At 42.0% G+C, this 20,811-nt stretch overlaps 1 protein-coding gene across 1 annotated transcript in view; it reads right to left on the bottom strand.

The window, feature by feature from the left end:
- The window catches only part of PLG (plasminogen), a 164,745-nt gene that overhangs the window by 50,682 nt on the left and 93,252 nt on the right, over window positions 1-20,811 (bottom strand). Inside the window, exons 12-13 of the mRNA XM_075596748.1 lie at window positions 18,210-18,358; window positions 14,802-14,898 (exon numbers count right to left, since the gene is read on the bottom strand). Coding sequence (XP_075452863.1) covers window positions 14,802-14,898; window positions 18,210-18,358 — 246 coding nt within the window. The remainder of the gene's footprint in view (window positions 1-14,801; window positions 14,899-18,209; window positions 18,359-20,811) is intronic.

The raw sequence follows: 20,811 nt of genomic DNA, 5'->3' as shown, positions 1-20,811 counted from the left end.
TATCCGTCTTCTAAATTGCCTAGGGGTCTTCCCCACATATTTTATGCCACATCAACATGTTGCTAAGTAAATGATAGCAACTGATTTACAATTCGTAAATTTCTTAATTTGGAATGACTTTGTCCCATTCCAATTCTCATAGGTCTTGGATGGGTTAATGTATGTACACGCTTTACATGCCCCACAGCGATATGTTCCCGCCATCTGAGATTTTAACCATGTTTCTTTCACTTGACCTTGATAATGACTATGTGTCAGGGTGTCGGCTAAATTTTGAGGCTGTCTGTAGGTTATGGTCCCTGGGAAACTACCCCACACCACTTTTTGTATATAAAAGCCAGGCAACACACACTGTATGGCAATATAGGCAGCTTAGGGAGGAGGGGGTCCCTGTTGTAGCTCCATTTAATGGGGAGCCCGGTCCTTAAGATCCCATAGGGTACCCTATAGACACTACACCCAGGGACCCTCTTAATTTAGCATAATAGGAGTACCTCCTTCTCATTGCAAAAGCCTGTCCTGATGATGATACATCTCAGTAGCACCTCCAAATGTAACCCATGTTGCCCCACCCCAAGGAAGAATCACTGCGATTACCTGGTGATGGCGCTACCTGTTGGTTCACAGGAAGGCCCTGAGCATCCGTCGGTGTTGTTTGGTTATAGACAGGACAGGCTTTTAGTGCTGGGGGGTTCTTTCTCACTGGTAGAGTGCCTCCATTCCCACAGGGCCTATAGGAATAGGTGTTGTCCAATGTGGAAAACATTCACTCCCTCCCTGAAGAAACTGCAGCCTCAGGCAGGAGTATATAACAGCAACTTGGTGTTTACTTCTTCACAGCAGTACACAGCAACACGTCACAGCATACTCTTTCTCAGCAAGAGATGCTCACTTCCACTGGACCTTACATAACCCAGTGGAAGATCACCTTCCAGTTTTCTGCTCTCTTTGTCCCTGGACTCAACCCCCAGGGCTTGAGGCCCCAAAGGTCTATCCCTGACTCCCATATTCCCTGGTGGAATAGGGGGCAGCCGGTCCCACTTCCATGAGGGAGGGGAAGGAAGGTGAACCAGAGTCCTGGCTCCACACTTCCAACACTGCACAGAACAGACTAGAATTTTGGCTGCATCCCCTTTTGTATCCTAGGTCTGAGTCCCTGATAGGGCAGTACCCAGGCCTTAGGCCCACCCCCTGTCACTCAAGTGAGTTGTTTCCTGCAGGAGCATGGGCAGATTTAACCCTAACACTGCCTGCGCTGGTACCAGGACATGTGTTAGGCAGAGGATTAGTAGCCCAGGGTTTTGTGCATTAACCCAACAAAATACAAGTTTAAAAAATAAAAAATACATCATTAAAAATACATTTTAAACATAAAACCATTGATTCTCTCTGTGGATAAATAGGCCCTCTCAATGGGGGGCCTAAATAGCCACATTTGCAATCAATGGTAACCTGTAATAGAAAACAAATCATTAACAATATTCAAATCTAACAAAATAAATCTAACTTCAAAGGATAAAGGCTTTATAATGACCGGAGATGGTAGCACTTACTGTATGCTATACATACAACGTGAGACTGATAAACTCTCCTGCTAGATTATATACAGTATACAGGAACATTTAAACCATGTTACTTAAATAATTTGGCCATTTCAATACCCTGGAATTTTGTTGAATATTGCACTATAGGAATATATAGTTTGTGTCTCCAATTATAATCCAACCCTCAAAGATTGATATTGTGGTTTCCAGATAATATAGAATCTGTGATATTAGGGTGTTAATAGGTTTACTAATTTTGGTAATTTTGTACATCATGAATGTTGTTGTTTTTTTTTATTATGGGAACAAATTCAAACTAAACCGAAAATATTAAAATAACATCATAAAGAATTATATTTAAAAGTATTTAGAAACCAAAAAATTCAAATAAAAAAGTGATCTCTATGCTAAATTTCCAACCTACACACAGGTTGCCTGGTAAACTAATACAGAGTAGATACTGTATAGGTCAGATGGTGGTAACTCTATTTCAACCTACTGTAGTATATACCCAACATGGGTTACGTAACAATGTTGATTGAGTGGTATAGTAAAGAGTAAAGACAGGTCAGATATTAGGATTTCTATGCCAACCAAGTATACTATATACCAAACACACAATGGTAACCGTACGGTTAACCCAACTGGAGCTGAAATAGCATGTACCCTAGTACAGCAGAGACAGATCAGATGCTGGGTTTCCTTTGCCAACCTATAATTACTGTACTGTAAACAATACATACAGATGTAACATATGTTATTGCACCTGTTAATACAATGTGTTGTGTTAACACAAATGCAATATTTCATGTGATATTTCATAAGAGAAAAACAATACAAGAAGAGAGGCAAAATTGTAGAAACAACTGAGTGGGTGCATGCCCATTAGCAGTATGGCCACACAGATTTTGCTGACTTTATCAAGATTAAGGTGGATTCTATTCACTAAGACATCCCCTCTGTATCCTCCTCACATTCTACACCTTCCTCGACTCCCTTTCCTCTGTCACAGAGGACTTGTAACTACTGATCTCCTCTTCTCCCTCTACCACCTGCTCTCTTGACCCCATTCCCTCCCATCTCCTCAAACCTCTTACTCCTACTCTAATCCCTACACTTACACATATTTTCAACTCCTCTCTCTACTCTGGTACCTTTACCATCTCCTTCAAGCACGCAACAGTTATAACTTTACTCAAAAACAGCAAGCTTGACCCTAGCTGTCTCTCTAATTATCGTTCTGTCTCCCTCCTGCCTCTAAACTGCTTGAACGCCTTGTATTCTCTTGCTTGCTCCACTTTCTCATCACTTACTCTTTCCAAGACACTCTACAATCTGGCTTCCACACTGCTCACTCCACTGGAACAGCCTTCACAAAAATAACTAACGACCTTGATGCTGCAAAAGACAAAAGTCATTATACTTTGCTCATATTACTCGACCTCTCTGCCGCCTTTGATATCATGGTCCATCCTCTTCTATCTCCAATTCACCATACTCTTGGTATCCGTAACAGAGCTCTATTGAGGATTAACCCTTACTTCTCCCATCATACTTTCAGTACAGGAGAAGGGGTAGGAGTGGCTCAGTGGAGGAGTGGCTCAGTGCGTGTAGACACTGGCTGGCACTGAGTTTGCAGGGGAAACTGGTTAATCTCCTGGTGTTGGCTTTGTGACCTTGGGCAAGTCACTTTATTTCCCTGTGCCTGAGGCACCAAAAACATAAATTGTTATCTCCATGGGGCAGGGACCGTGTCTGCAAAATGTCTCTGTAAAGCGCTACGTAAAACTATTAGCGCTATATAAGAACAAACAATTATTATTATTACTTGCAAACACATCCTCCTCCTCTATCAATCTCTCTGTGGGTGAACCCCAGGGCTCGGTCCAGGGACATCTTCTCTTTTCTCTCTACACACTCTCTCTAGCTGACCTTATCACATCTCTAGTTTTCAAATATCACCTCTATACTGATGACACACAAATTCACCTTTCTACCCCTAATCTCACATGTGCTGTACAGACCAAAGTCTCTGAATGTCTTTCTGCTATATCAATATGGATGGCCCTCCACCGATTCAAACTTAACATGTCCATACAGAGCTCCTCATACTTCCTTCAAAACCTGACCATACTGCCCCCTTCTACATTACTCTTGGCAGTACTATAAGACACCTATTATCACAAGCACTCTGTCAAGGGGTCACACTATGACATAGAGCAGCTCAGCAGTAGGCCCCCGGACGAAGCGAGGCGGCAAAACGATCGTTGGGGCTATGATTGTACTCCCTGGTGCCTCATCCTGATGTAATGCTGAGCTGTTCTATGTATTTTTGATCAGGTTTTCTTTATATCTTTTGTATAGCTTTATCTTGCATTTACCTGCCTTGATTTATTGCAGTAGCATAGTCATATGAGGTTGATTGCTCAGCTCCTTTACCCTCTGACCCTCTTCCCTGTCATTAGTCAATCCTCATTACATCTGTTACCTGATAGTGGTGTCACTTTTGTGTAGTGGGATTGCAGTGGTAGGGGGGTCTTTGATTGTATGGGTCACATTTGGATTGTGTGCTTTTTTTTACCTCATACTGCTGCATATTCTATGTTTTACTTTAATCTGAGTCAACTATACATTTTCTCATCTACATTACACACTTTAGAACCAGCTGGTTTAATTGGGGGAAGGGTCTATTTTAGACCCTTTTTCTCAACTACGAGGATACATTTCATCTTTACATCTTGCTCACGCATGTTACTGTTTGTATGGGGTTTTTCCCACTGACATATTGAGAGGGTGGCAACAGGGACTGTTTTAACTTATATGTTTACTTGTGAGGCTTTCAATAAAATGTGTATGTTTATATTATTTTGAGTATATCTGAGTGCTACTTTGGAACACTTTTTTACTTTTTTGTTTCCATTTATCTTTGTTCCAAGCATCTTTAGTGGCTGTTATATTTCAGTTTATTTACTAAGTTAGATACTCTTCATTTTATCAGTCTGTGGCAGGCAATCCTTGTGTGAATGTGAATATATATATATAATTAAGGTTATGGTGGGTAAAAAAAAGTGACAAAAACCCTCCACAGTAAAGCATATAGCAAATGGAAATATTACTGTATGTTCATTTGCATGTCTTAGACAGGTCTGCAACCCTGTCTTTCACCATTATCACCCAGCACTTCCACTGCAGCAAGGGATTCTGGGGAATGACATGCAAATAAGCACACAGTGCCACCTTTCACTGTTCAATTTTTCAACATATCTTATACATTTCTCGTTCAATCTCCATGAAAATGTGCACAATTGTTTTATGTAGATTAATATATATAAAAAGCACAATGTAGACAATCAACTGTTGTTAACTAAATTGATGTTACTGTATTATGTCAACAAGTACCAGATACACTGTGGTAGGTTCATGTTCATTGGACGAGAAATAGGAGTTTTGTTTTGTAAATGTGTTAAACTGCTGTAATCTAATCTGAAAAACTAAGGGTATAAAGTTCATGGAAAACTGGGGCTCTAAAAAGTAATCCAGCAGAGGGAGGGAAGACCAACAAAGTCTCCACTCCATATAAGTATAATATAAGAAAAAACCTGATTCTGTCCAATAAGGTATGGTATATGACAAATACCCTGCTAAAAGTTTGCAATGAAATCCAGTGTGGAATGGAACGGGGACAACTCACTGGTGCAGTATTCCTAGATTTTGCAAAGGCTTTTGATACTGTTGATCATGCTATCCTGCTTAAAATACTCCAGAGCTCTGGAATAGGGAAGCATGCTTTAAACTGGTTTCAGTCCTACCTATCAGGTAGATCCCAACATGTGTCCATCTCAGGCTCTAACTCCAACCCCCTGGATATCACCTGTGGTGTCCCAGAAGGCTCTGTTCTGGGGCCCCTACTCTTCTTAGTGTTCATCAATGATCTTCCCACAGCTTGTAAGGAAGCTTCAATACACATGTATGCAGATGACACAATCCTATATGCACACAACCATAGCCTCTCCGACCTTCAACACATACTTCAGTCTGACTTTTTGAGACTCGAAAACTGGATTTCCCAAAACAAACTGTTTTTAAACACTGACAAGACTGTAACAATGGTATTTGGGACCAAGACTAAATTTTTAAAGCTTCCAGCGACTGAGCTCCAGATTAGAACCAACGCTAACACCACCCTAACCCCTGTCACTAGTTTTAAATACCTGGGCATATGGTTTGACTCCCACTTAACATTCGGGATGCACATTGATAGCCTGAAAACAAAGACCTATGCCAAACTAGGGGTACTTTACAGAAACAAATCCTCCCTAAGTCTCCTGGTCAGAAAGCGTATCGCACAGCAGATGCTAATGCCAATTATTGACTATGGAGACATAGTATATGGCCTGGCACCTCAAACCCACCTTAGCAAACTTGACACCCTCCACAATTTAATTTGTCATTTTGTTCTCCAATGCAACTACAACACACATCACTGCGAAATGCTCAAAGAACTAGATTGGTCATCACTCGAGTCTAGGCGCAAAGTTCACCTTTCCTGTCTTGCCTTTAAATTCTTTATGGGCAAGCTACCTAGCTATCTGAACAAGCTCCTCACCCCTACCAGATGCAGCAATTATCATCTGAGATCAGACTCCAAAAGACTGTTCATGGTTCCAAGGCTCAACAAAGTATCCGGCCGTTCCTCCTTCTCTTACCGTGCACCCCATAACTGGAACAACCTACCAGAGACTCTCACATCCACCACCAGTTTAAGTTCTTTCAAATCTAAGGCTGTCTCACATTTTAATCTGGTCTGTAACTGTTTCATACGCTCATAATATATATTTTCTTTAACTGTGCATGCAATGTCTTGTATATAATGTATACCCTGTTCATTTATGTAACTGTATTTGTAACCATGTACTATTTGTCTTAACTCTGTGCCCAGGACATACTTGAAAACAAGAGGTAACTCTCAATGTATTACTTCCTGGTAAAATATTTTATAAATAAATAAATATAGGAGGTGTATCAGTCAGAGGGGATCCAATACCAATTAGTATTTAATAAGATGGCATCTACCTGGCCTTACTCTGACTCAGAACTAGCAACATCCAGGAATATGAAATGAATGACACCCAGAATTCTTATTACAACTTTAAATTCCCTAAAATTGACTGAACCTGGGACTCACGATTGCTATGTAAAGAATGAATCCTTGTCCTCCAAATCAGTCCTGACAGGAACAGGCTCCTCCGTATTTTTTTGGAGTTGCCCTCTTCTTCGTTATTTTCTGTGGTAGTGCATCACAGTTTTTTCCTTTTTGTACTGAAACACTAAGGGGCCTATTCTCACAGCTCCGAATCATGACAATCCACATTTAAAGTGCACTTTAGAAGCAGATTGGCATGCTTTGCTATTCTGTAAGCCCTACTTGCATGTCCAATCCGTGATTAAAAGGCTTTTTAATAAGGGGTTTCACTCTTGCTCTGTCAATCCAATCGGTTTGTCAAAAAAGCCTCCAACCATTGACGAATTGCCCTATCGGGTAATCAGGGTTGCCCCAGTGAGCCGGTGCAGTGCGTTGGGCTGGTGCTTCGGGTTCCCAGCCGCGAAGACAGGAGGCCGGCGGCTCTCCAGTTTCCTAACCAAATGCAATACTCTTCTCTCCTCCTGTAGGCGCCTGGATCCAAATTCCCCCCAACAGGAGGAGGGTGCTGCAATGTCCATGTACCAGCGCAAGACTGCTCCCCACCTCAAGGTGTGTGTGCTGGGGTGAGTGAGAAGTGGGTCTTACCTTCTCCAGAGCGGCCCTCTTCCTACAGCGTTGCGTTGTCATGGTGATCCGGCATCGATGCATTGGCATGACAACACAACGTCATATGACTTTGTGATGCTGCAGGAGGATGGCCGCTCTTCAAGGGATTGACCGGCCGACATGTACCACTACCGATCACTTTTTTTTGTACAAAAACTGCAATTCTCGAAGCTCCGTTATACAAATCACTTCTAAAATCGCGCATTTTTTTCACGCCACCTCAAGGATGGCGAGATTGGTATTGTTACATCCAGAGCTTGAAATATAGGTTTGGCTGAGAGAGCAAGACCCATAAGTCACACTGGGGATGGAGTTAGTACCAATGCAGGTCATTCCACTTCTAAATCAAGTACAATCCGAGCGTTTTGACTGTTAAACCATGCGGTTTGTCACTTTTTATAAAAGCCATTTAGAAGATACTAATTGCAATAGAGAATAGCATTTTTTCTCACATTTCCTTCCCCTACTTCTGAATATGCCAAACCGTGCGCTTTGGTAATGACAACTTCGGAGCTAGTACAATAGGCCACTAAGATTACTATAAAGTTTGAGTTCAGTGTGTGTTCAAAATGTCCGTCGGCTGAATCGTACGCCCGAAGACGAGAAAGCCACTGTCTGATTACATAATTGATAACGCGATGATTCAGCTGCTCCCATTCCTGAATAATAATTGTTTTACTAATTCATTTTTCAGTCCTCCTAGCAACCATCCTTTATCAGGAAAATTTTTATATAAGTGCTTTGGACCATAATTATTGCCCTGTCTCAAGAACTTTATAACATGCTTATCTTCTTCGCTTAACACCATTTGTAACTATGTACTTGATGACATTATGCTGTCATTAATTCCCAAAAATATGTTAGATTATCAAATAATTCTTAAATGTAATAATCTAGTGTGACAGATATATTTGCTCAAATTTTTATGAAAATGTAGTGATTTTTCTGTAAGACGTGGTCCCGTTTTTTCTAAACACAGTGTATATATGTATGTATTGTTATGTCTCCGTCACAGCGTAGGATCTTATGTCCCAGATTTAAGGCAGGAAACTTAGTATTTCACTATATGGGGTTATTTTCAAGGACAAATAATACACTAACAGGCCCAACGTCCCTTAAAGTCAAACAAAATCATAAAATAAACTCCTACTCCTCTTAGGAGACGAACTACTGCTGCGGCACAGTTTATTCGAGCATTTGCCCGTTCTGTGCCGCAGCAGTAGCCTGGCGCGCGCCCGAGTGTGACGGGCGCACGCCGAAGCAGCGGAAGAGCGCCCTCCGATCGGGGCGCTCTCCCTACCGCTGCCGGGTCCGCCGGGTCCCCCGGAACCCCCTGCCGCTGTCCCGCGATCGCGGGACACCAGGGCTCCCTCGGGGAGCCCCTGGACACGCGTGCAGCGGGCGCACGCTCCCGATGACGCGTGACCGCGCGTCTATGACGCGCGGCACGCCGAGGGGCGGCCACTAGCAAGCCGGGAGATTTCCCGGCTTGCGGTACCGACCACACTTCAATAAAGTGTGTCGGTAGTGTATACATTCAGCTTCAACCCTTACTACCTGGATGGACAGCTAAGATGGTTACCACCCTGTGGCAGGACGGCCTGTAGTCGAGGTCAGGCAATAGTCCACACATGTAGTTTCAGGCTAAAGCAAATCTTGAGTGGCTTTATTTCTGCACAGCATAACTAAACATGTGGACACCCTGTCCCTTTAAGGCATAAACAAACATAGCAAAATAAATCCTGCTCCATGTTGGGAGAACTTACTAACACTGCAAGCCTATCTATCAGGCTGGATGACTAATCCAAACCATTAACATATATCAAACAGTCAGTAAACAATATGAACAGTTCTTACTGTGATTTTAGATATATAGTTGTGAATCCATCTGCATAGAAGCTTGTCTAGGATAGCACTGAGGCAGCCACCTGATTACCAGCAAAGACTTTCTTATATCTCATCATGCTGGTTGTCAGGTGTCTGCTTACTTCCTGATTGCCCAGCTTTTTCTCCTGGGTTAACCTTCTGAGTGCAGGATGCAGGACTCAGATATATGTTTGCCAGGTCATAATAATCAGTACTTGACTTCACCCTGTCACACACCCCAATACAGGTACTATTGTAGCTGAACATATACAGTCTCTGAACACAGCAATAAAGTGTTTCGCTTATCTGTTACTCCAGGGTTTGGAGCAGACATCCCCGCTTCAGCGCAGCCTTGCATCCTTCCTTCCTAGGGGAGCTCAGCCCCACGAGAGCTCAGAATCTTTCCTCTGTAAGTCCAATGTTAAGGACAGGACATCCCCTCTTCAGCACGATCTCGCGTCCTTCCTTCTTCCTGGGACTAACAACCCAGGCAGTCCCAGCAGGCTCCGCGACCACCGTCCAACGAGCCTTGGGGACTGTGCTAGCTTCACATAACTGGGGAGAACTCTTCTCTTTCCCTCTTCTCTGGGAACAGCACTCAGTCTCATTGTGTATAGTAACTTCATGAATTTTAAAACTCCATGAGCAATCAGGAGTTCAGCCTGCTCAATTAGCCAGTAGCCACTGCTGGCTTCTCCAGGGAGATAAACTCTCTGTACGTTGGAAAGTCCGATAGCTGCCCTATTCCAGCACCTAGAGGACAGTGATGATCTCACAGTATGTATGTACGTACATACGTACGTATGTATGTATGTATGTATGTATGTATGTATGTATGTATGTATGTATGATATTGTATTATACTGCTTTATTATTGAGCCTTTCTCCTCACATAGTGTGGATAATACAAGTTATACAATCTGTATACTTCACCTGCTCTCACACACAGAAAAGATGCTGTACTCAGTACTTTACAAAAGGAATAGCTGTTATCAGCATTTTATATGTGTACTGTATCTAGCATTAATATTAAGGTAAATAGAACCGACATTTATAGACAGACATTTATAGCACAAGAGGTGCCTCAATCAGTCTCCATCGCCATCTTCTATTCCCTCTCTTTCCCAATGTATTTCCCTGCCCCCCTCCATCTCACACTCTCCTCCCATCTTCCTTATTCACTCTCCCTCTCCTCCCCCACCTCCCTCTTCCACCCCTTCTCTCCTCTCATACTCTTCCCCCCTCCACCATCCCATACTTAGCACCCTCTCAATGAATCCCGCTCCCTCAATCCCCCCTTCTCACACTCATTCCCCATCCACCCCTGGCCACACCTGCGCGTACACACACACACAGAAAATCCGCCTGATACCCATACAATTCCCCTTGCGCACACACACAGACACACACACACACAATACAATACACCATCCCCCACACACACTAAATACAACACACGCTCCCTCACACTCCCTAAATACAATGCACGCTACCCACACACACTAAAATACAATACACCCCCCACACACACTAAATACATTACCCCCCCACACAAACTAAATACAATACACCCCCACACATACACTACAATTACACCACCCATACGCTAAATTAAACACCCACCCCAATGCACACTAAACACAATACACCCCCACACACATACTAAATGCAACACTCACCCCCCAGACACACTAAATTCATTAAAATACACCCCCCATACACACTTAATACAGTACACCCAATACAAATACTATAAATATAATGCCACCCCCCCCCCCACACACACATTAAATACTGTACAATACCGCCCTCACACACAAAATACAATGCTACTACTACAAAAATACAAGCACACACAAAAAACACACTTACCTTGCTTGTGGTCTGAGGCCTCTGGTGCCCTTTCTTTCTCTAGCTGCTGCAGGCCTCTGTTCCACAGCGGGCCTCCTTTTGGGTTTGTCTCTCTCCCACCTGTGCCCGCCGGAAGCTAGGAAGGCACGGAATTCGGGCCCAGGTTCTGGTGAGCACCGGTGTAAGAGAGGGAAGCCCGCCATGGGAGAGAGTTACTGATCAACAGTAATTGGCATCAGATGTATTTTTACCTGCGGTGGGAGATATAAAATAGTATCTACCTCCCCCAATTAGTTACTCCTTGAAAAAGCGCCATAGGGGGCATGAAACACGTGGGATGAGAGTTTTGTCACTGTTTGCACATGTTTTTTATGTAGCTTAATAAATAGTTTCTAATCATCTTTTGCTGGTGAGTTTCCATTTTGGAGCAGCAGCTACTTTGATCTTTATTCTGACCCGCCATGAGAAAGAGGCCCGCAGGAGCTGGGGAGAGCTGGGATCTGGCGGCAATCAGAGGCTCGGAGCAGGACGCAGATGTTGGGCCTGACCTCTGGCTGGGCCCAACTTCCAGCTCCGGCAGGCTGGGCCCCCCGAGGTCACCGGACTTCAGACACGTCCCAGCTCTCGCCCCTGTCAGCGGCCCTTGGTATTGTTGTCATTACTGCATGGAGGACAGAGACCGATTGAGGCATCGCAGGATGAGATTTCCAAAATGACGTGACTGGGAGGGATGAGGTATATGAACGAATGTCGGGGCAGTGAGAAAGGATAAAAAAGTCCCAAATTTAGCAGATACTGTATACTTAGATTTAAATGTTATATTGTGAGTACAATCTATGTCTGTACATGGGCAAGCCTGTTTACAACAGCTAGAGCTGTTGGGTGTTGGCCAGGTAGTGGTTTATCCCTTCTTGGAGGAAGGCAGGCCACCTGACTCTAGCAAGGGGTTAAAAGGCAGGAAAGGGAAAAAAGTTTCTCTGACTCTCCCTGGTCTGTGTACAGACCACGTGTATGTATTTGCTTGCTAGAAACACCGGGCTACTTGTGCATGTCCCAGATGCACAGGGACACCCGGTAACTATGTAGACATCTATAGACATAGATTGACTTGGGAAACCTGAACTTTGCTATATACGAGAGAGACAAGACAATCTCTAGGTTTTAGTTAGATTACTAACATACTGGAAACCTGACGTGATCACCTTATCCCTCTAGGACACACTATAAGCATAAGAGTATTATCATACCTGTTAACCCTTCAGTTACAAAATGTACCTCGTGATACTGTGGTTAACTAGTGTTACACTCCAGTTTCATTACTTACCTTCACTAAAGATTGTCTTGTCACTAGACATATTAGCGCTTAGATTAGGTTTGTTTAAATCGTCCACTTTTTTGTTTGTTCAAATTACATAATTACATAGTTACATAGTAGATGAGGTTGAAAAAAGATGTACGTCCATCAAGTTCAACCTATGCTAAATTTAGACAACAGATACTTTATCGTATATCTATACTTACTTATTGATCCAGAGGAAGGCAAACAAAACCCCAGAGAGTCACATTATCCAATGATATCTCATAAGGGGAAAAATACATTCCTTCCTGACTCCAAGAATTGGCAATCGGATTAATCCCTGGATCAACACATTTGCCATGTATACTTATTTGGTATATCCCTGTATACCTTTCCTATCTAAAATGATGTCCAACCTTTTTTTGAACAAATCTATTGTATCTGCCATCACAGTCTCCATGGGTAATGAATTCCACATTTTAACTGCCCTTACTGTAAAGAACCCTTTCCTTTGTTGCTGGTGAAATCTCCTTTCCTCCAGCCTTAAGGGATGGCCCGAGCCCTTTGTACTGCCCGTGGGATGAATAGTTCTTTTTAAAGCTCCTTGTATTGTCCCCGAATATATTTGTATATAGTTATCATATCCCCTCTTAGACGCCTCTTTTCTAATGTAAATAAATCTAATTTAGCTAGCCTCTCCTCATAAGTTAGATTGTCCATCTCCTTTATTAATTTGGTGGCTCTTCTCTGCACTCTCTCTAGTTCCATAATGTCTTTTCTTAGGATTGGTGCCTAAAATTGTACTCCATATTCAAGTTGAGGTCTTATATAATAATGTTAACTTCCCTTCCATCCATTGCCCGTTTGATGCAAGATAAGATCTTGTTTGCCTTTGCAGCTACTGCATGACTCTGGGCACTATTGCTAAGCCTACTGTCTACAAGCACTCCTAAATCCTTCTCCGTCAAGGATTCCCCAATTTATCCCCATTTAATTTGTAATTCGCCTTTTTATTCTTGCATCCCAAATGCATAAGCTTACATTTATCTGTATTAAACCTCATCTGCCATTTACCTTCCCACGTTTCCAGTCTCTCCAAGTTCTTCTGAAGAGAAATTACATCCTGCTCTGATTCTATTACCTTACACAATTTAGTATCATCAGCAAAGATGGAGACTTTGCTCTCAATGCCAATCTCAAGGTCATTAATAAACAAGTTAAAAAGCAAGGATCCCAGTACCGATCCCTGAGGTACTCCACTCACAACTTTAGCCCAACCTGAAAAAGTTCCATTTATGACAACCCTCTGTTGTCTGTCCTTTAACCAGTTTTCAATCCAGGTGCATTATAATTCATTAGAATTTATTTATTTTGTTTAATCAGTAGAGGAGTGTGCATCGATAGGGTTCTTTTCTCTCTCGTGTATACAGTAGCAATTACTGTTTCTCTCCCTGATAGCACCCCTCCAGGAAGTAATTCAAGGGCTGAGCAGGGACCCCCCTCCCTCTGTTGTAAACCTGAACTTTGGCCTAACGAAAAGCCTATACTTTATGTTACAGAACTTTGGGTAGGCAAAGCCTATACTTTATATTGCTGAAACTGCAGCTGAATAAAAGCCTACATTTTTTCCCCAAAATAAGTCTCCTGTCTTCACCTCTGCACACATCGCCTATAATGAGTTTGAAACATATTTGGATATTAAAAGCTGTCCTATTTTATCCCTTCCTTTTGAGTATTGGAGAACAGAGATTGCCACGGTGGAATTCCCCAGGAGAATCTAGTACAACGCTAAAAATCTCTTATTGAAAGACACCAATATACAAGCTTGTGAGTGTATTCACGTTGCAATTTAGTGGAACTCACATTTTTAGCTATACTGTACCAGACAATTTTTCTGTCTTTTTTTTTTTTTTTTACGCCATAGGTATTTTTGGGATTTGCATTGCAGATAATGATTACTTTTAATGGATCATCTTTATAGCTGTAGCTGTACGTGATGTTTCAACAGAAAATTTTGAGTCTTGTGATCTTCCTCTAAGACGCTTGTGGTCTACAAGTCTTCCATAAGGAGAAGAGTGTTATAAAGTAACATCAAAATCACTTTGTCATGACAATGCAGGTGATGCAACTGGCATGTGGCATAAGGAAATTCTGAGCTGTCCTTTATGGGGTGTTTACCCCATATGAGTAAAGTCCTGGAAAAACTGCCACAAACATTGACCCATATTCTATAAAGTGCGGACGATCTGGGATGATCGCACAGAGAGCCCATTGAAGTCAATAGACCCCCGCTATCGCACTTTGTAGAATAAGGGCCATAGTCTAACAGTACAATACTAACATGGTTGTCTTGTCACTCAAACTATATAACATGCAACTTACAAATTACAATTTACAATTTGAGGAAAGAAAGTTGAAAATACAAAATAATTACCACAACGAGGGATGTCACAGTAATCCCATTGTAATGTGCCAGGAGTTGTTATATAGCACCAGGGTCCATTAATATCTCTGTCTGGATTTCTGCAGTACTGTGTAAAATAGGAAGCAAAGGAAAAAGGATCATGAAACCTACGAACTGAAAGCGTTTACGTAAAAGAAACGTCTTTATTTATTGGATTGTAAACATGGATACTATTTGTATCATGCGAGTTACCAACATTTTTGCACAAAGTTAGAAAATGAACTGAAATGTGTTCAACTTCTGAAAGTAAGCAAAAAGCAAACTTCTGAGCATACCCACATAAATCCTGTTTTGAATCAGTTTCTTTTAAATATTTTTTTTATAGGCGTGGTAAATTTTGGTGTTAAGGGATCTTTTCTGAAAACTTGTACAAAATCACCAATTACTTAACTTACACTACAACACTTAACTTACCACACTACAATAACTAACTTACCACACCTACAGTAGTTTTTTTTTTTTATTAATATCTTGCAGCTGAAAAACTGGGGTAAAAACAGTTCAATTAAATCACACCAGATATACTCTTTCAGCAGGATTCCTTTTCTTTCATACATACAGTATAGGGTTGATTTTGCCTCCGGTTTTGCCGATGAGATTTTAGTAAATAGACCCACTAAAGATCTAACTGTAAGCGGCGTGGAAATCGTTCCTGAAACCTAATCTTGCATTAAATAGGCCAAGATTTCTACTAAGCCAGTGGAAATTGACAAAAATTAAGAAGTATTAACTAGAATCTACTATTTCCACTGTTGAAATATTTTGTCAACTAGAGGGGCCTATTCTCGTAGCTCCGAAGTATGACAATCCACTTTTAAAGTGCCATTTAGACACAGATTAATTTGCTATTCTGTAAGCCCTTCTCACATGTCCAAACCATGTGGAAAAGGCTTATTTAGAAGTGGTTTCATTATGGCTATGCAAATCCATGCGGAATGACTGAACTCGCATTATTTGCCAACTAGCTGAATTCTAGTTGCTCTGAAAAGTGCAAAAGGCTAAACCACTTCAAACAACTCACATTTGTATTCTCGCCACCTGAAGAAGGTGAGATAGGAATTGCGTGTGTCCCTCAGAGCCTGAAATAGCGCTTTTGTGTTTTCGTGGGGGTAGTCATTGTGTCGGTGGTGGCTTTAGAAGTACCTCCAATTATATATACAGTATGTCCCCTCAAACCTTTAGAAATATCTCCAATTATATATATGTCCCCTCAAACCTACCTCAAAATAAATTAGGGAGAGACGCCTATGCTGAATAAGGAACAGACCTGAGGTACCTTTGGGGATATGCTAATGCTTATGTAACGTATATTTAAATGAGTCACACCTCCTAAAAATTTTTTAAGGGGGTACTGATATCAGACCTAACAGGATCAGAACTCACAGCCTCTGCTACTCAGGGCAGAAATTCTAGCATTGAATTAAACCGGATGTTGGGAAATTCTGTCACAGCATACTTTTGAGCTCTACTACTCACACCTGTGGCCTCCTCCCTCTAGCTTCCTTTAAAAGCATTTCCACTTCCTAGTTGTCAGTTCAATGTTCCTTGGGCACAAAAGAAGCACACCTGAGAAACCTGATATATATGTAACAGTGGATTTTCCCAGGATCTGGTTTAGTTCAATGCTAGAGCTGCTGCACTGAATAGCAGACGTTGTGGTTTTTGATCCTGTTTGGTCTAACACCAGTACACACTGCAAATATCACAGGAAGCATGAACCATTTAAATATGTGAATGGTTATGCAAAGTATATCTCCCAAGAAACCTCAGCTGTGTTCCTTTTTCAGCACCGGCATCTCTCCCTAATTTATTTGGTGGTAGATTTAAAGGGACATACAGTACTGTATATACAGCAAAATGCTCAAAGAACTAGATTGGTCATCACTCGAGTCTAGGCGCAAAGTTCACCTTTCCTGTCTTGCCTTCAAATACTTTCTGGGCAAGCTACGCACCTATCTGAACAAGCTCCTCACCCTTACCACATGCAGCACTTATCATCTGAGATCTGACTCCAAAAGACTGTTCATGGTCCCAAGGCTCAACAAAGTATCCGGCCGCTCCTCCTTCTCTTACCGTGCACCCCAAAACTGGAACAACCTACCGGAGACTCTCACATCCACCACCAAGTTCTTTCAAAATGAAGGCTGTCTCACATTTTAATCTGGTCTGTAACTGTTACATAAGCCTATAATATACAGTACATCTTCTCTAACTGTGCATGCAATGTATTGTATATAATGTATACCCTGTTCATTTATGTAACTGTATTTGTAACCATGTATTATTTGTCATATTACCTATGCCCAGGACATACTTGAAAACGAGAGGTAACTCTCAATGTATTACTTCCTGGTAAAACATTTTTATAAATAAATAAATAAACTGGAGATACTAATAAATTGGATCTACTTCACCCCCCCCCCCCTCTCCTCTGGTTTGCAATAGAGAATTTAAAAAAATCACACATTTCATTCCGCGACTTCTGAACATGCAAAACCGCCGGTTTGGCAAAGACAACTTCAGAGCTACTAGAATAGGCCCCTATGACTTTCCGGGAAACATGATATTATTTATGAAGTATTATCTCCCTCTTCTTTTGCACATGTCTTTAATTTAGAATTTAATACTCTTGAGGTTAGTTTTAATCCTTGGGCCACCAGATGGACAATAGCAACAAACAAGAGAGCTTTGTTTCTTACCAATTCATTATTTTTAAACATCCCCAAAACGTTTCCCCCCTTTTATTTCTTATAAAAAATACATCAGAAATAAAGAGGACTCCATTTTGCATAGGAGAGTGCCTGTCTCTACTAATTAGCCACAGTAAGCCTGGGACAGAACAGATACTATTTGAAAAAGAATATTAAAGTAACATGCCAGTACTTTTGCAGGCAAACTGCATGCTGTGGGCTCTGTTCTCATTTATTTTACTTTCATTTATAGATTTTATTTCCAAATTCTCCTCACTGGGTAAAGGCAAGAGGAGCATGCATAGTAAAAGTGTACTTGAAAAAATGCAAAAACGTCATGAATTTTAGGTCTGACTGTTTCTGCGCTGCACTGAAGTGGAGGAACATCCGGGAGCTCCTGGAAGTGCGAGGGCTCGACAGAGAGATGCTGGCATCCGAGTGAGGAGAGGTGGTTAGAGTAAGAAATCCTCGATCCTACTATATAGCTATTGTGCTGTTTATATAATTATATGCTCAAAAACCTTGCATCTTGTAAGTGTAAATTTTTAAGGGATCTTATTCTATAAATAACTTTTGTATTCAGTCTGCACTAGTGTGCTTTCTCTTTCTTCCTGGCAAGGTTCTACATTGGTCAACATTCAGTACTGTACATTGAAAAATGTTTCCAGTGTTTCATATCATATCTTACATTTTTATTCAAGTCTTCATTTGGGTGAGTTATTGGAGTAAAGTTGTTGTGTTCTTGTGGAGACTGAGAACTCCAGTGTTGGCATGTATGACCACGAGTAGTTGTAGATCTTGTACCACGGTAGTCTTCCCCTTTGCCAACGATACAATCTAAGAAAATATCAATACATATTGGGAACGGTGATGAATATACGTATTTTTTGTGTTAACTTTACACGCCATAAAAGTTAAAAATGTCTAGGCATTTTTCAATACTACATCATTCATAATATTACTCAAGTAAATAAAGCAGTTCAAGTAGCTATGATGGTATCAGAGAATACCCTGGGATTTGTTAAAATATAGTTTTGGGTAGTGTGTGCCATGTCAAAAAGCAGGCAGTGGTACCGGTAAGTCACAAGACTTTATTATGTTGTAGCAATATGCAGCACGAGAACTTATTACAAACTGCCTTCAGACAGAAACATATACAAGGCAGAGCAAGAGAGCTTCTAAAACGAAACACAGGAACTCCGCAAGTTACAGGGCCCTCTAAGCACACAACAACCATCCCCCCTTAACTGGTGTATTTATACAGCCACTTGGGGAGCATTCTACTGTGCTTTTGTTGCTTTACATCGCTTGGTGGGAAGGAGGTGCCTGCACCTATGCCTTAACCTAAATTTCTGTTGAGACGGAAAAGGGTTCAGGAGAATCTTTGGTGCCAGGAACTGTGGCCATACTGTAACTGTAGTACAGACAGTTGACTCAAGACGAGGCTTCCACTGGAGATACTTTTAAAGTGGTTACAACAAAAAATAAAGAAGCACAAAGTTACATCGAATATGACAAAAATATACAGTGAAATACATAAATATCTCTTGAAAAAAGGGGTAATTTAGTTAAACCCTTTGGCCAAAGCATTTTAAGCCTGCAAGCCACTTCAAGGCATGACCAAATATTGCAGGTCCTAACACTAACTGATTAAAATTCTTATTTACCTCTATAGTTAGAGGAAGAATTATCGCATTGGATCTGTCACAACAAGCTACATGAAAGAGAACTGCTTGCTTGGAAAGTGGGGAGGGACGAGCTTAAACCCTGGGAGGGAGGAGTCACTAGCCTCCAAAACAGCTGAGACCAGCTGGACAAAGTTAATAGTGGCTTGCAGGCTTAAAATGTTTTGGCCAAAGGGTTTAAATGACCCATTTTTTCAAGAGATATATAGGTATTTCATTGTATATTTTTGTCATATTGGATGTAGCTCTGGGCTTCTTTGTTGAATACATTTAGCCACGCCCAGTAGCATTCCAAATGACACTTTGTATGTGTATGTGTATATATATATATATATATATATATATATATATATATATATATATATATATATATATATATTACACATGGATCGGGCGCTTTTTCTCTTGTTTCTCCAATATATATATATATATATATATATATATATATATATATATATATATATATATATATATATATATATATATGTAACGGGTATTCCACCCCACCCAATCGCATATACAGTGTGAGTGCGGGAACATACAATGTTACTCGGGTGTGGTGCATTTATGACTGTATGGTACCTGCCGAGCACTCCGGTACTCGGATCAGCAATACTTCGCAAAGGATCAGTCGGGCGATGCCTCCTTCTGATCCTCCAACCGAACTCCTTGCACGTGGACCGTCAGGGTGGTCCCACTCCGGAATAGTCTCTGCGGACCCCAACGTGGGTCCGAACCGCTTCACAGGAACAGCAGCGTCCGCTGAGTCCCTAACTAATTAAGTGGTACTAACGTGACAGGAACCCTAACCTAGGGCCTGACCCTGTAGTACAGCAACCTGTAGTGGCTTGGGGAACTCCTATGGGCCTGCAGGGGTTATGGCCTGTCCCACTCCCCTAACTACCCAAGTCCCTTCAGCCGCACTACTTTCTAACTAGTCCCAGCGCCTACAGCAGCAAGCTGTAGCTCACTGGAGGCTGCAGCCAACGTGCTGCGCAACAAGGTGCCTGCCTGTCAGACCTCACAGCACTAACAGCCGTGACTCTGACAAGGCAGCACTCTACACTAAGGGCAGCGTCCCTATCTTGGGCCTCCCTAAGCATTTACCCACTAATCTAGTGGGGAGTTGGGGCCTACCTGGGGTGTGGGTACCTATATGGGACAGGAGCTGCACTCGCTCCCCGCACCCTTCCTTCCCTCACAGCTCCCTGACTCCAACTCTCTGTAACCTTCCTTTCCCAGCTCCCACTAATGTAAGTGGCAGGGTCCCTAACCTGAGGGCTGCCCCTGGCAACACTCACCTTACTGGGGAGCTGAGCTATCTCGGGCCCTGGGGGTGCTGGCCTAGTACAGGGAGTCCCTGACTCCTGTACCCTACCTCCTTCCCTGGGCTGCTCCGGTCTCTCACTGACCAACGTGCTGCAACTGACAAAAACCCTGTCTGCACACAACATTGTTGCAACTCTGCAGCATGAGAATCTGCCAGCTCTATTGGCTTCAATGCTGCCTGTGACCAGGGTGAAAGTGCAGTCCCCAGAGGCTGCTGGGAATTGTAGTCCTTGGCACAGCTCTTTCCTATGGGGACCGCGTGCACGATCTTTACTG

Source organism: Ascaphus truei, chromosome 4, assembly GCF_040206685.1.
Source record: "Ascaphus truei isolate aAscTru1 chromosome 4, aAscTru1.hap1, whole genome shotgun sequence".
Classification (NCBI taxonomy): domain Eukaryota; kingdom Metazoa; phylum Chordata; class Amphibia; order Anura; family Ascaphidae; genus Ascaphus; species Ascaphus truei.
Note: the sequence above shows the minus strand (reverse complement) of the source record. Positions and strands in the feature narration are given on the sequence as shown.